Source organism: Apiospora kogelbergensis, assembly GCF_038363985.1.
Source record: "Apiospora kogelbergensis strain CBS 113332 chromosome Unknown utg000021l_segment0_segment0, whole genome shotgun sequence".
Lineage (NCBI taxonomy): Eukaryota > Fungi > Ascomycota > Sordariomycetes > Amphisphaeriales > Apiosporaceae > Apiospora > Apiospora kogelbergensis.
The window spans coordinates 1-15,808 of record NW_027117438.1 but is presented as its reverse complement, the minus strand read 5'-3'; the positions used below and the strand labels follow the sequence as shown (position 1 = coordinate 15,808).

At 43.7% G+C, this 15,808-nt stretch overlaps 4 protein-coding genes across 4 annotated transcripts; 2 read left to right on the top strand and 2 right to left on the bottom strand.

Moving 5' to 3' along the window:
- Positions 1-6: 6 nt before the first annotated feature.
- On the bottom strand, positions 7-1,726 carry PG998_015190 (uncharacterized protein; the record flags this gene model as incomplete). Its single annotated transcript, XM_066882006.1, has 5 exons — positions 7-536; positions 599-947; positions 1,060-1,199; positions 1,269-1,571; positions 1,621-1,726. 5 exons carry the CDS (start codon positions 1,724-1,726, stop codon positions 7-9), a joined length of 1,428 nt encoding a protein of 475 aa, XP_066722921.1.
- Positions 1,727-2,239: 513 nt separating this feature from the next.
- Positions 2,240-3,965, bottom strand: PG998_015189 (FAD/NAD(P)-binding domain-containing protein; the record flags this gene model as incomplete). The annotated part of the gene is made up of 4 exons (XM_066882005.1): positions 2,240-2,479; positions 2,559-2,832; positions 2,927-3,270; positions 3,333-3,965. The coding sequence occupies 4 exons, from the start codon at positions 3,963-3,965 to the stop codon at positions 2,240-2,242; spliced, it is 1,491 nt and encodes a 496-aa protein (XP_066722920.1).
- Positions 3,966-5,314: 1,349 nt separating this feature from the next.
- Positions 5,315-6,467, top strand: PG998_015188 (uncharacterized protein; the record flags this gene model as incomplete). The annotated part of the gene is made up of 2 exons (XM_066882004.1): positions 5,315-5,957; positions 6,037-6,467. 2 exons carry the CDS (start codon positions 5,315-5,317, stop codon positions 6,465-6,467), a joined length of 1,074 nt encoding a protein of 357 aa, XP_066722919.1.
- A 9,015-nt stretch (positions 6,468-15,482) lies between these two features.
- Positions 15,483-15,794, top strand: PG998_015187 (uncharacterized protein; the record flags this gene model as incomplete). Its single annotated transcript, XM_066882003.1, has 1 exon — positions 15,483-15,794. A coding segment is annotated over one exon (312 nt), but the record flags the coding sequence as incomplete, so codon positions are not given.
- Between the last annotated feature and the right edge of the window lie 14 nt (positions 15,795-15,808).

The window sequence follows — 15,808 nt, the reverse complement described above, 5'->3', positions numbered from 1 at the left end:
AGTCGATCAACTTGTATTAGTTGCCCCTTTTTCCTCCTCTATAGTTCTTTGGTGGAAAGTAGACCTTGCGCGAATGCGCGGGCCAAAGCGGTAAAAGATATAGGGTAAAGGCGCCATTGCCACAGCGACGAACCCCAAGACAGAGGTTGCCCAGGCTGCACCCAACCTGTCATACATCTCGCGGGAGAAAAGAGGGAACCCCGCACCAAACAAGGACCTAAGTATGGCATTCGCGGCGAGTGCGCTGGCAGCATACTTTCCGTAGCAGTCAATCAGGTAGGACGTTATACCCAAAAATAGAGTGACGAAGCCGATCCCAAATGGGATACCCGCGACAATGCAGGTTGCCCAGTGGATGGAAGGATCAGATGTCCACGCGAACCAGAACAATCCTACGGGAATCAACCATGATAGGAAAATCAGATGCGGCAGTCGAGCTTCAGGTTTCGGCCCACCCAGCTTCTTGACATGACGACCATATATACGATTGATAAAAGGCGACGAAGCCGTGGCAATAGTCATACCAATTCCAATTCCTGGAGTTTCCATTTTAGCCACGGTGTTGCAGCGGTTGAGATGGAGAGTATGGGAAACGTACCCAAGAAGGTCAGGCCAGAGACGCCGGCATCCCAGTGCCTCGTCTGCTGGAAGACATACGGGTAGGCGGTGAAGTCAAGATACAAGATGCCGTACACGAAAGCCATGTATAGCGACAGGAGAAAGAGGATGGGCTCGGTGAAGAACATGACAGTCGGTCGGGTGATGTTGGTGCCGAGCATCACCCTAAGCTCCTGGTGCGGCTGCTGGAGGCCATGCTTTCGCGCTTTCATGTGCAGCAGCCTCGGGGCGTAGGTTTCGGGTAGAAATAGAACCATGACAGCATATACACTACCGCTGATAATGGCCACCAGCCAAAAGTCCCTGAAAAACACTTTAGCATATATGCACTCCAGTTCATTAGGCCTGTAGGAGCTAACCATCGCCACTATCACCATGGCATGTTAGAGACGACCCTTTCTCAGCAATCTTAGATCAGCAGGGACTTGGTCGGCCACATACCGATGCATACTCAGTAAGAAACCCACCAGTAATGGGCGCAATCACCGGGCCTAAGAAACTCGCAGCAGTGAACAGTGCAAGAGGGACAGTGCGATGGCTGGGTGGCCACAAGTCGGTCAACGAGCCCCCCGAGTTGGTCACTAGCACGCACGTCGATCCATCAGCGCCGGCCCTTTAGCGATGCACGCCAAGCCGCAGCGGGTGCTTACCGGTAGGAGAACCGAAGAAGCCACACAGAAAGCGAAACACCAACAGAGCAGCGATGTTGGGCGAGAGGGCGCACCCAAGGTTGAAGACGACGAAGAGAAAAAGAGTGGTGCGGTAGACCGGATTGCGGCCGTAGACTTCAGACAAGGGCGCAAAGATGAGGGGCCCGGAAGCGAACCCAAGTAGGAATGTGCTGACGCCCAAGGTTGCGACAGTCCTGGAGCAATCCAAATCCTCCGAGATGCTTGAAATGGCGGCTGTGTGTATGGAGGAGCAGAACGCAATGGTGGCAGTCATGAAGATGACTAATGCGACACGTCAGCGGCACGTCTGAATGAAGCGATGGAGACTGACCAATGATGGTGCATGTCCATCTTCGGGCGGGCGAGAAGTTCAGAGGATTCTCGTCATGGTCTAGAGTGAGCGTGTCGTAGGACGCCGGAATCGGTGGGGCCGACATGTTGGATACGTAGTACCGAAAATGAAAAACAAGTGGGAGGAGACTAGGCGCAAAGATGGAGAAATGGATTGGCGTTGAGCTTATGTCAACTTCATTCTTCTTTTTTTCTCTTCGGTTCAATGTCAAGGCGTAATATCGATGATAAATCAAGGCACGACCCGCTCCCGCTGCTCTAGGGGGTTTTCGCAGCCGAGACAAGCTGCATTTGGTTGGAAGTAAATCTCAGCACAATTCACATGTCGTCAGATGCACGCAACACGTCAGGTCTCGGTCCAGCTGGCCAGGCGGCACGTAGTGCACTCGTTTAACCTCTTGCATCAACACACTTACAACCAGAGGGCAGGGGGCATGTGACGCAACCCAACCCCGGTATGGCACGATGATCTGCAAAGCACTCGAGAGCTGACACAGTTCGCAGGGTTTGAATCCTTCAGCTTATTCACTGCTCGCCTATTAGCGCGTACAATTCCGTCCCCAATTGCCTATCACAACCAGATTGGATTGTCCCGCCACTCAGAACACCTCGACATACTGCACATTCAGGTGCTTTGGGATGACGCAAGCCTTGAACCGGCGAGAGCTGATATCTGTCTTGCCTCCGCGTCGCCTCTCGTCTGCAGTCAGGTACTCGCGCCCCAGTGCGGGGACCGGAACTGCTCCCAGTTGGCCCGTTTCCGTGCTCGATCCTTCGTGCACCGGCCGCCCCAGCAACTCCGCCGTCGTTCTACAGGCCGAATCAATAGCGCCAGCAATCTGCCCGCCATCAGCAACCGTGCCAGGCTTAATTTGCGGGGTCGGCCTGCAGGGCCAAGGAGAACAAAAGCTTGCTTACCCAGGTGTGGTGTTTCGACAAATGCTCCCCGGCGAAGAAGATCTGCCCCTCGCGCTTCCTCGCCACCTCGAAAAAGCGGGAGAACTGTCCGGGGAGAAACATGGCGTCCCCTCCGCACGATTCCGCAGTCCACATTATGTCGAAGGCCTCAATGTACAGCTCGTATACGTCAATCTCGGGGTCGTCAGCGTAGTATTTGCTCAGGTCATGAAGGCAGATCTTGATGCGCTCCGCCTGCGGCAGCCCACTCCATTTCGCTGCATCCGACATCCAACTGTACAGCAGCAGGACGCCAGACCCACTGCCTCCCATATCATTCGACGGAAACACAATCCAGCGGAAGCGGAGGTCGGTCGTGCTCTGCCCACCGAAGCAGGGGGCTCTTGTCTGTGCGCTCCCAGAAACGAGTGCGGAAGTGCAGCCCAATCTTGTACAGCGGCTCGTAGTGCGCCCCCCTGATGGCCTGCTCCTTCATGAACGACCATCTGGGCCTGTCCACTATGCTGTGGATGGCAGCGGGGGGCGTAGCAACCACCACGGCATCGAAAACGTCCGTGTGCGTCTGGTGCAGTCCTTGCGCAGATAGCTCGACGCGCCCATCCTCCATGTAGGCGATGCGGTCCACCCGCGAGTTGAGACGGATGCTCTCGAAGCCTACAAGCGAAGCTGCACACTGCGTCATGCGCGACATGCCGTCTCGGACTGTCGTCCACTATAGCTCGGACACGAAAGAGGCGTCAGTTCTGTTGCATGAGGTGCCAAAAGTGGACTCACATCCTTCGTGTCAAAATCCAGATTTTGCATGATGATTTCCGTAAAGCTGAGATCGTATTGGTTCGTCTGGGAACAGAACAGCTCGACAAACTCAATGACTTCGTGAGGCCATCCGACCACGGATCGCAAATAGTTGCGGAAGGAGTACTCATCGAACTGCAGCAGCTTCTCAAACCCGTCGTCGAAGTTCTGGCGGAGCAGCGTCAGCCAGGGGATGACCACCCCGCCAAGCAGTTGCTGTGGGGTCTTGTTCCTGTAGGCAGCGGGAAGACTAGCCTTGGCCGCCCAACGCGGGTCTTGCAGCATTCCCTTTTGGCCCTGAAAGAACGACCGGTTGTTGTCGTGGTCGAGCACATACGGGATCAACTCGATCCTGTTCTCGGCAGATCCATGGGTGTTGAGATAACGGATCAAGTCAAACACTTTGGAATGCAGTGACGAGCGAGGGATTCTCATCGCCCCGGCCTCGAAGTAGATGTCTTCCGACCTGGCTTGCGGCGTGAAGCGATGGGTGTAGATACGTCCCCCGACGCGGTCCGCCGCCTCGAATATGGTTACCGTATGGCCTTCGCGGCGTAATAATAGCCCGGTATACAGGCCGGATATGCCTGCTCCGATAATACCAACGTGCATAGTGAAGGGGCGTTAAAGAGTCGTGTGAATTGATGTTTTCGGAAATCCTGCTCCAGCTGATCTACGGCAATCCTGAAATGCTGAGGCTTTAAGGCTTGATATACTTGTACGCACTAACAACGGGTATAGTGAGCATCCTGCTTCACTCTTGGTACGTTTCGATATCTCTAACTCATTAACATCATCTTGCTCATCCCTGGCATGTTCCTTAGTACCCAGTACCTTCTGAAGCGAGAGTAGATAACCATGGCTTCATAATGACGATCTCAGACCGGTATTAGGTGGATCCTCCGAGGTTGCCTAGGTTGCCCAAATAGCCACCATCTTCATAGAACCTTACTATGCAACGTCCCGTAAAGCAGCACCGACTCTTCCATCCGCCCGTCCCCCTACGCTCTCCACCACGTTTTTGCCAGGCTTTCCATGATTGGGTTGAGACGACGGGCGATTTTAGCGTGGAGCGCTGAGACAGCTGCATCTGAGGTCATCGGCAGCGGATGGAAAAATGGGACGATGGAATATACGCGCGCTGCAGGTGGCTTGATACGTGCATGCACACTGGTCAAAAGAGAGAAGAAAATTGAATCTAGACCTTTGCGGCCTCCTGAAGAGTTGTTCCTCAAATCAGGCTTGCGCCCTCGCGTAACCTGAGAAGGAGCATACAAATCCTTCGGGACAACTATTGGCTCGACATGCATGATACAAGCTTTTGATGCATACTAAGCACCCGCTTTTACCACTGACGACATCTCGCGACAAAATAGGCACTATACACTGCATATTTGCTTACTTGCAGGACCAAGGGTATACAGCTTGCTGCAGGATGGGTAGCTAGAGGTTCTAATTAGGAAAGGTACATTAACAAGGCCTCACCGCCCCCATTTAGGGGTCGTATTGTAACTGGACTGTGGCAACGCGAATATAATATATCACTTATAGTCAAGAGGCCACCATGCTTCAAAGGATATACCATTGAAGGAGCGCCGAGACTAATGCAAACTGATATCATTCATCCTCCCCACCATCATGGCCCTTCAAGCCATCTGATGATATCATTGCATAAGGGTCTTGATGTGATACGCGTCTCGACATCCTGCTCACGCCATCGTCGTTGCCATCGTCGTCATCATGAGACGGAGGACGGTGATCAGTCCTTTCTCAAGATTGATGCGACAGTATACACCGTGACGTACGAGGCGGTCGCTACGAGACACGAGCCCGTGGGGTTTATAAATATAAGGGAAACCAACCAGGCTGTATTCTTTCTCAGCACAAAATCAAACATCCATCTACCAAGTTCACGACAACCACCCCAGTACCTTTTTCTCCATACACAAGTTCACGACAAAATGCCTTCTAACAAGGTCCCTCCCGTCATTGACTTCTCCGACTACCTGTCCGGGGACCAGAAGAAGATGGAGCACTGCGCAGCCCAGATCAGAGAGGCGTGTCTAACCCAGGGCTTCTTCCAGATTGTGAACCACGACATCCCCCTCAGCCTGCAGGAGGAGATGTTCAAAAAGTCCAAGCAGTTCTTCGACCTCCCAATGGAAGAGAAGATGAAGTTGGACAAGTCACTGGTAAATAGGCCCCTGAAACGCCGTGGCAATGGCCCTGACAAAACACAGAACACCTACAACCGCGGCTACGAAGTCATGCACGGCCAAATGATCGAGGCCAACACTCGTCCCGACCTCAAGGAGGGGTACTACGTGTCGCGGGATCTGCCGATGGACCATCCCCAGGTCAAGGCGGAGAAGTTCGCCCACGGGCCCAACGTGTGGCCCGAGTCTCTCGGCGAGCCGTTCAGGGAGACCTGTATGGACTACCTGAACCGCATCGTAAAGCTCACCGAGGAGGTCATGGGCGCCATGGCCATGAGCCTCGGCTACGACAAGAACTACTTCGACGAGTTCTGCACCGACCCCATGTGCTTCTACAAGCTGCTGCACTACCCGCCCCAACCCCCGGATGCCCATGCTCTCCAGCGAGGTACGTTTCTTTCTCTTCCACAGCATCATCACCGCTTTGCTGTCGCTTCTGCGCTCGCAAGCTAACGCACCCCCCACAGGCATTGGCGCCCACCGCGACTTCGGCGTCATCACCCTGCTCCTGCAAGGCGACGTGCCGGGCCTCGAGGTCTGGGACGACCAAGCCAAGGACTGGTACCCGGCGCCGCCCGTCAAGGGCGCCTACGTGGTCAACATGGGCAACCTGTTCGAGCAGTGGACCAACGACAAGTACGTGTCCAACGTGCACCGCGTCATCAACCGGTCCGGCCAGGAGCGCTTCAGCATCCCCTTCAACTACAACGGCAACCCGGACTTTGTGGTTCGCTGCATCGAGAGCTGCCGCCAGCGCGCCGACGAGGAGAAGTACGCACCCGTCAGCGTGGAGGACTACGTGGTGCAGAAGTACAAGGATGTCTACGCGCGGGCGGGCGTTTACAAGAAGGAGACGTTTGCGCCCCCAGCCAAGGCGGCTTCGGCCATGGCGGTTTAAGTGAGAAGCAGATAGATCTTGCTATTTCCTGTCATCTCTCGTTGAAGATCACGAGGAGTGTACGTTACAATCTGCCCAATACAAAATAAGTCTTTTGTGCTAGTTCGCAATCCGGAACTGAAATATTGGCGGCCATTTCGTCTTTGGCGATATATTCCTTCCATCGGCCTGTCGTCACTAACGCCAGCGAAACTGGTAGCAGTATCGTTGCTTCACCAGCAAAGGCGCCCCTTTCCGATGCCACCCTCAGCAAATACCAGGTATTAGCCACAGGGATCCCTGGCGCCTTTACCTATCCAGAGGCATTGCTAAAGATGAGTTCCATTGGGTTGCCAAAGTTTGACGCGATGGGAGGTTGTATTATATTCGCAATTACCAGTAGCAGGCCAGTTTCTTCGTCTTCATCTTTCCTTGGCCACATGATTTGTCGCGTCGGTATAGCCTTGATATGCAGAATCAGAGTGGTCAGCCAGAAAGCAACCAAAACTGTTGTCATCGTTGTGGCAACCCATAGGAAAGCACTCGACTGCAATTCATCTCCAATGTATGCTGTTCGAATGGTGAATAGCACGTTAGGGAAGACAATGCTCTACCACGTCAACAAAAGTCTCGCTCCAAGCTTCAAATTTCCACTGTCGTAGGGCACCAACAGTAGGAATTGGCTAATAGGCCTACCAGGAAGAGCCATATGCCAAAGAGCCACAAGGCGATGGACACCCAAGTTGCCAATACCTGTACCACTTCTCGGGCACTTGGATGTCGTGCGAAATAACCGTATTTGGCCGGGGCATACCGGGCACAGCCAACAAGTGACACCATGGTAAAGCCGGCTGAGCTCACAGGCAGGGAGAACTGGACGTTGTGTTCTGGGTGGAAGCCCGTCAGAGAATAAGGAGCCGATGGAAAGTAGCATATATACGAGAGTTACAGTCCAGCCGAGGCATTGATAGGCAATGCGGCCACAATGATCGGAAGTCTCTGCGCCAGAGGTTGGGACTGGGCGACAGATGAGGCAACGGTTTCTATGAGTATAATGTAGAATAGCGTCAAAAAGACTGTCGGGCTGATTTGCAATGGCTGCACTGACGAGTTCGTTATTCGCCATACCAGCAGGGCCAGTCCAAGGATCAAGCTAGTGACTGCATACATCCAGAACAGTATCCGAAAAGCAACCCCGAGCCAATATCCGGTGTGGAGTTGGCCAACCCTTGGATACAGACGATGCACACGACCATAGAGAGCAGGGAGGAGCCGAATAACAGGGATTGGCGAGCGAACGAGAAATGTGGATGGATGCATGACAAAACGCTCGAGGGTCGTCGAGCAACAGAACAGAAGGATTCTCAGATTCAGAACGAAGACGAAAACGTTAATCGCCTGAAGTCCGTGGAGTAGGCCTCCCTCAACAGGATGGCTATGCCTCTCGTGGACTGCGTGCAGGTGAAGTTGGCCCATGTGAAGTGGAAATGGGTTCACGAATTCTGACACGCCGAGGCGCGCTCTGTACGGCTTCTTTTTCCTTCACGATGACCGAGCTGCTTGTCTCTTTGCGGTATTCAACAATTATGCGGCACAAGCAGGTCTTGAACTGGCAGACACATGACGTGGTATTTCCAAGGCCTGTGTGTATATCACATAACCGACAGCTTCTTTACCCTGATGTCATATGCTTTCACAGCAGCGTGCTGGAGATGATGCTAGGATTATCGTGGGATGATTTATGCTATAGAGAAGCACCCTACAACTGAATCAGGGGGCATCGCTCTCAGTTTCACGTCAGAAGGCTTGGGGGAAATGACGTGATGTCCGCGTACCGATATACGACCGTAATTACCTGACAGCCTCTACTACTTATAATATAAGCTTAAACGGACGACACGGCTTTCTGATTCGTGGCGGGCGGGTGGTCCGCACAACAGGACCAATTGCATCCTCGGACGAGGCGAACAACGAAAGCCCTCGGGCAAATATTTCATCACGTGGTCCCTAAAGCTATCCAACTCTTGCTAGCTGCGCCGAGCACGTAATGTATAGCCGACCTTTGCTATTGTTGTTCTCCTGGGAATGGTAGGAGGCGGTCGAGGTCGGTGCGGAGCAGAACGTCCTTTTTCTGATTGGCGTCCACCCGGAGCTCCGTCTCATCAAGGGCGATCGGGGTGGGAAGAAAGCATTGTCGCATCCTGCCCGATGGAGTTTGATATTGAATACGTCAGTATAAGCCGGAATCATGAACGACCAACGGCCTGTATATATATAGCAACATGGGCAGCAGCAGGGGAGGTAGACGTTGAATATTGTCCACATCGTTGGCGTGACAGTCTTGGCCGAGTGGGAAATTCTGGTCTCTAACCAATGGACATATTGAAATCACCACCACCGTTGACATCCGTAGCAGGAGAACCTAAGGCGGCCGCAGCTTTACTTTCGCGATATAGAAAACGTGATCCGCGCCAAGCTCATTGCTCCTCTGGATACCTGTGGCGGGGAGCATGAAGGAGATGGATCATCGCGACAACACAGGCGTGCATATCCGTCATGCAGGAGGATCTGGCTCTTGGGCAATGAGCGTAACAGCTTCCAGATCTAGTCCAGTGCTACCGGCTATCCTCCTGCCATCTTGAGTGTGTCGTCGCAGATCCTGTAGACCAAGCTGGACCTCGCTGTGGCCGCCCTCTCCTGGAGACTCCGCGACGTTGTAAGCCGGCAGCCACTTGGTGTAAGTAAAACTCCAGAGCACGATGCACCCAACTAGCATGCAAGCCGGAGAGTGCAGAGATGTGTATTTCCTGCGCTTCTTCTTTGCCAAATACTTGCTACATCCTGGCCAGGCTCGGCGGAAGAAGATGCAGCTCAGTGGTGATGGTGCACATTTCAATTCAGGTGGTGCAAAGAATCAATTGGGTGCACAGCTGCTGATGGCGCCCAGAAAATAGGTGGTGCAAAAGACTGGCCTGCACCACCCAAATCAGGTGCAAAACGTTTTGCACCACCAAATTGGAATTCACCCGCAAAATTTGGGTGGTGCAACAAAACTTTGCACCACTGCAGTTTTGGTGGTGCAAACCAGTTTGGTGGTGCAAAACGTTTTGGTGGTGGAAAATGCTGCAGCTCAATTGACGCTGGGCCCAGGCGTTGTTGGTAGGCGAAATTCTTTTGCACCACCAAATCCAGGTTCCCCCGCAAAATTTAGGTGGTGCAAAAACGGTTTGCACCACCCAAATTTTGGTGGCGCAGAACATTTTGGTGGTGCAAAACAGCTTTGCACCGCTACAGGAGCTCCCCCTCTCCAAGGAATTGGTTTGCACCACCAAATTCAATTGCACCCGCAAAATCTTGGTGGTGCAGAAACGTTTTGCACTACACAAAGTTCCCCCCTCCAGCTTTGGTAGTGCAAAGAGCCCACAGCTACACAGCCAGCAGCAGGAGGCCCGTCTAAGAGCACGATAACTGTAGAAGACCCGTCTAAGGACTAGATGATCGGAGACACAATTGACGAACTGAAGACGGTGCAAGCGACTGGATCATATTGCCGCCTCTCTTCAAGACTTCTTTTCGTGCAAGGACATGAACTCGGCGCTGCAGCCGAACGCAAAGGCGAATGACACGGAAGACGCCCTGAAGCCAGTCTCGAGCACCTAGCTATGGGAGCCACCCCTCTGTATTTTTGGTGGTGCAAAGCAGAGCTCCCGCCACCCAAATGGTTTGCACCACCAAAAGCTAGTATTTGGGTGGTGCAAAACAACCATTTGCACCACCAAAACCTGGTGCAAACCAATAGTGCAGAGCTGCCCTCTATTCTTCAGCAGCGCAAAACGTTTTGCACCACCAATTGCCAGTATTTTGGTGGTGCAAAACAAGCATTTGCACCACTAAAACCTGGTACAAAACGTTTTACCACCAATTGCCAATTGCGAAGTGGTGCACACCCATTGCACCACCGAAAGCACATTCGCACCCTTCAACCGTTGCATGTAGTGCACAACCTCCGAGCCCACCCAAAAGTGTAGACTGATTGATATAAAGGCTCGCGCTGCAGCCCATGTCATCTACGCCATCATGTACAGCCCGGCGCATTCAAGAAACGCTGGCGACTTTTTTCTGCTTTGCAATTGTTGCCCTCGTGGTAGCTGGGCTGGGACGGCCGGGGCGAGATGTCGGAGAAGCTGGGGGAAGGCTGGCTGAACACAATCTCCGTTCCCTCTGCAAGGCTCGGGAGCTCGTGTCACGAAGGGTCGGTTTCCTGATCCTCACATATTCTAGGCCTATGAAGACTCATCAACCCCTTGCTTCCGACGTCGAGATGCGTTGAGACAACTGAAGTCCAGAGCTCGTAGATAATCAGCTGCTCGGTCATGATATCTGCTTCTTCGTCATCTCTTATGTCCTGATGCATCGTCTTCACCTTCCGTCGTGTTTGTTTTCACTTTCCAATCTCCTGTCGTAGGCGAACAGATCGGCCATCTTCTTGAGGATGTCCCTCATTCTGGCTCGCAGCCTCTGCCACATTCAGTTGAGGCAGCTCTCCATCTTTGAGACTTGTTGCTGTCGGCTGACGGCCACCTTGAATCCCTGCTAACGAGATGCGTTTCAACAGTTAAAGAAAAGTATATAAAAGACTTATTATTAAATTAATTATAGCAGTACAGCGTAGTAGCAGAAGGAGGTTAATAAATGAAGTAATATAAGGCGTTAACCTAGCTAAGTAATAAAAGAAAGAGAGTAAGCTACGTTATATATATATATTAAAGGAGGTATAATATATAGATTAGGTTATTATATTATACTCTATACTAATAATAAGGGCTTACCCCTGTTACTCTTAATATAATGTTAATATATTAATATAATAAAGAAAGGAAATATTAAATTTAAAACTTTTATTTTTATTATTTAAATATAAATATTAACTTTATTTAAAGAGGAAGATATAATATCTTTACTTTATTATTAATTAAAGAAGACAATAAATATAATATTAGAAAGTAAATAATTATAAATAAGAGGAGAAGTAAAAATAGTTAATTTATAACTTTTATTTATCTTTTATTAAATTTATAAATATATTTTTATTTATGTTTTTTAATAAAGTATAAAATAGTTTATTTATATTATTAATAATATTGAAAATAAAGAAGATAAGTTAATATTTATTCGAAAATAAATACTTATAAATAATAGGAGTAATGAAAATAAATACTTTTATATATAATTATAAATAAAGAAATAATTAAAATAGAGATATTTATATTAAACTTATTTACTTAAATAAAGAAAGTTAAATTTAAAGTAATAAAGATAATATAATATTAGAAAGTAAATAATTAAATATAAGAAGAGAAGTGAAAATAGTTAATTTATAGTTTCTATTCTTCTTTTATTAAATTAATAAATATATTTCTATTTCTATTTCTTAATAGGGTATAAAATGACTTATTTATATTATTAATAATATTAATAATTAAGGAGATAATTAAATAAATAATAATAGTACGAAACGTGAAAATAAATACCTATATATAAGAGGGAAAGGAGAAATAGTTAATTTAAAGCATTAATTCTTTATATTTTAATTAATAAAGATATATTTCTATATATCTTTTAAAAAGTTATAAAATAGCTTATTTATATTTTTAATAATATTAATAATAAAGGAAATATATTAATATTTATAAGAAAATAAATACTTATAAATTATAAGAAAGGTAAGAATAATTACTTTATATATAAATATAATAAAAAAGAATATTATAATCTAAAATATATAAAGTATAACTTATTTACTTTAATAAAATTAGAAATTAAAATAATAAAGTAAATATTTATATATAATAGAGAAAGAGGAAATAGTTAATTTAAAGCTTTTATACTTTTATATATAAAATAATAAATATTTATTTATATATATATTCTAATTCGCTATAAAATAGCTTATTTATGTTCTTATTAATATAAATAATTAAAGAGAAAGTTAAATATTTATTTAAAAATAAATACTTATAAATAGGAGGAAAAGTAAAAATAGTTATTTTATACCTTTAATATAATAAATATAAAATTAAAATAAATATATTACTTTCCCTATTATTTTAATATATAAAATAGCTAGTTTACTTTTTTATATTTATTATATTATATAAAATAATAAATACCTTTATAAAAGAGGGAAAGTGAAAATAGTTATTTAATATCTTTAAATCTTTAATATTAAAATAAAGGAAAATATTATTCTTTTTATTTTCCTTTAATATATAAAATAGCTTATTTATTTTTTAAATATTTATAAGTATTATATTAAAAGATAAATACTTTATTATATAAGAGAAAATAGAAATAGTTATATAATACTTTTAATTTATTAAATATAAAATAAAGGAAATTATAATCTCTTTACTTTAAAATAAATAAATAAAATAGCTAATTTATATTTTAAATATTTAAAGGTATTATATTAAAAAATAAATACTTTAATATAATAGGAAAAGTAAAAATAGTTATCTAATATAATTAATTTAATTAATATAAAAATAAAATAAATATATTCCTTTCTTATTTACTTTAATAAATACAATAGCTAATTCACTTTATTAATATTTAAAATATTATAATAAAGAATAAATACCTATATAAAGGAGGAAAAGTGAAAATAGTTATTTTATACTTTTAATTTAATAAATATTAAATAAAGATGACTATATTCCTTTCTCTTTTCGTTTAATAAATAAAATAGTTTATTTATTTTTCTATTATTTATAATATTATATTAAAAAATAAATACTTTAATATATTAAGAAAAGTAGAAATAGATCTTTAATATTATTAATTTAATAAATATAAAATTAAATAAAATATATTTCCTTTATTTTAAATAAAATAGATAAAATAGCTAATTTACTTTTTAATTATTAAAAGCTATTATATTAAAGAATAAATAGTTATATAAAAGAGGAAAAGTAAAGATAATTATATAATATCAATAATATAATAGATAAAAAATTAAAGTAAATGTATTCTTTTCCTTTTTATTTTAATAAATAAAATAGCTAATTCACTTTTCTTATATTTATAATATTATATTAAAGAATAAATACCTATAAATAGGAGGAAAAGTAAAAATAGTTATTTATTATCTTTAAATCTATATATAAAAGTTTAATTTAAATATATATCTTTTATTTAAGGTTTAAAGAATAAAATAGCTAATTTATAATTTTAATATTTAAAGGTATTATATTAAGGAATAAATACTTATATATAAGAGGAAAAGTAAAAATAGTTATTTATTATCTTTAAATCTTTAAATAAAAAGTTAAAATAAATATTTTCTTTTCCTTTCTATTTTAATAAATAGAATAGTTAATTTACTTTTTTAATATTTATATTTCTATTTTTAAGAATAAATACTTATATAAAAGAGGAAAAGTAAAGATAGTTATTTAATACCTTTAATTTAATAAATATAAAATTATAATAAATATATTTCGTTCCCTTTTAATTTAATAAATATAATAATTAAATTACTTTTCTAATATTTATAATATAAGTTTAAAGAATAAATACCTATATATAGGAGGAACAGTAGAAATAGTTACTTATTATCTTTAAATTTATATATAAAAGTTTAATTTAAATATATATCTTTTATTTAAAGTCTAAAGAATAAAATAGTTAATTTATAATTTTAATATTTAAAGGTATTATATTACGGAATAAATACTTATATATAGGAGGTAAAGTAAAAATAGTTATATATTATCTTTAAACTTTTATATAAAGAATTAATTTAAATATATATCTTTTATTTAAAGCTTAAAGAATAGAATAGCTAATTTATAATTTTAATATTTAAAGGTATTATATTAAGGAATAAATACTTAAATATAAAAGGGAAAGTAGAAATAGCTATTAAATTCCTTTAATATATTAAATATAGGAGTAAATAAAATATATTTCTTTTATTTTAAATAGTATAAATAAAATAGTTAATTTACTTTTTAATTATTAAAAGATATTATATTAAAGAATAAATACTTATATATAGGAGGAAAAGTTAAAATAATTATATAATACCTTTAATTTATTATATATAATATTAAGTTAAATGTTTTCTTTTCCTTTTAAATTTAATATATAAAAGAAGTTATTTATTTTTTAAATATTTATTATATTATATTAAAGAATAAATACCTTTATAAAAGAGGAAAAGTAAAAATAGTTATTTAATACCTTTAATATAATAGATATAAAATTAAATAAAATATATTCCTTTCTTATTTATTTTAATAAATAAAATAGCTAATTGTTACGACCCGACCCAACCCTGCGGCCAGTACCCGTCATCCGGCACGGAACTACGATAACCCGGGTACGTACCCCACGGGACAGCGCTTACAATGACAAGACCCGCCGAGAAGCCATCGTCCCGAAACAACCACCAGCACGACGACCAATGCCCGAAGCGACGGCACGGCTAGACAGTACCCAGGGGGTAGTACGAACGGAGACAGCACCGGAAGGCTAGCACGCAATGGACAGTGCACCCAAGTCACGTGATGAGGAGCGACCGGATCACGACGCTCCCAGCGAGTCTGGAGCGACGGGATCACGGTGATCCAAGTGAGCCAGCGGACAGGATCACCAACCGACAGCGTGATCCAAGGAGAATCAGTGAAGGAGAGATTGGATATATAACCACGAACGTTTCCTATGTATTTCATATAGACACTCTCTACTTCAGTGATCAATCTAAGCATCAATCTTACCCATTGGTGAGGCACATTGCCTTAACGACCTATTGCACCCTCAGTCAAAGTTCTACGATCAGTTAAGGGATATTGCCCATTGTATCAGAAGACGGAGTCTTCTGCACGTTCAAGTACTCTCTCGTCTAAGCCAACATAAACCCCAGTACGCCTACTAGGTTTCTTTGGACACCCGATAGCCGTTCGTTACATTTTGATCACTCTTGTTCTTGCGAGTCACTACCTGGACCCCTGAGCAATATCCCACAGGAACATCATGGCATCCCAGGTCCCAACCAACGGCGGAACCCCTCGACAGGGCAACCCGAGCAACCCTACGGGAGGACCCGACGTCCTCGCCATGATCCGACAACTTCAGGAACGGATCAACGAACTCGCCGCCGACAATGAACAACTTACGGACCAGGTCACGGCTATGCCCCCTCGCAGCGTTCGACGCCCTGGGCATAGGCTGGCACCTCCCCAGACCTACGACGGGAAGGAAGGAACCGTCCACGGATTCCTAACCCAGATGAAAGCGTACCTACGACACTACGCCGAAGAATTCGAGTCCGAGCCAGACAGAATTCTGTGCGCCGCTTA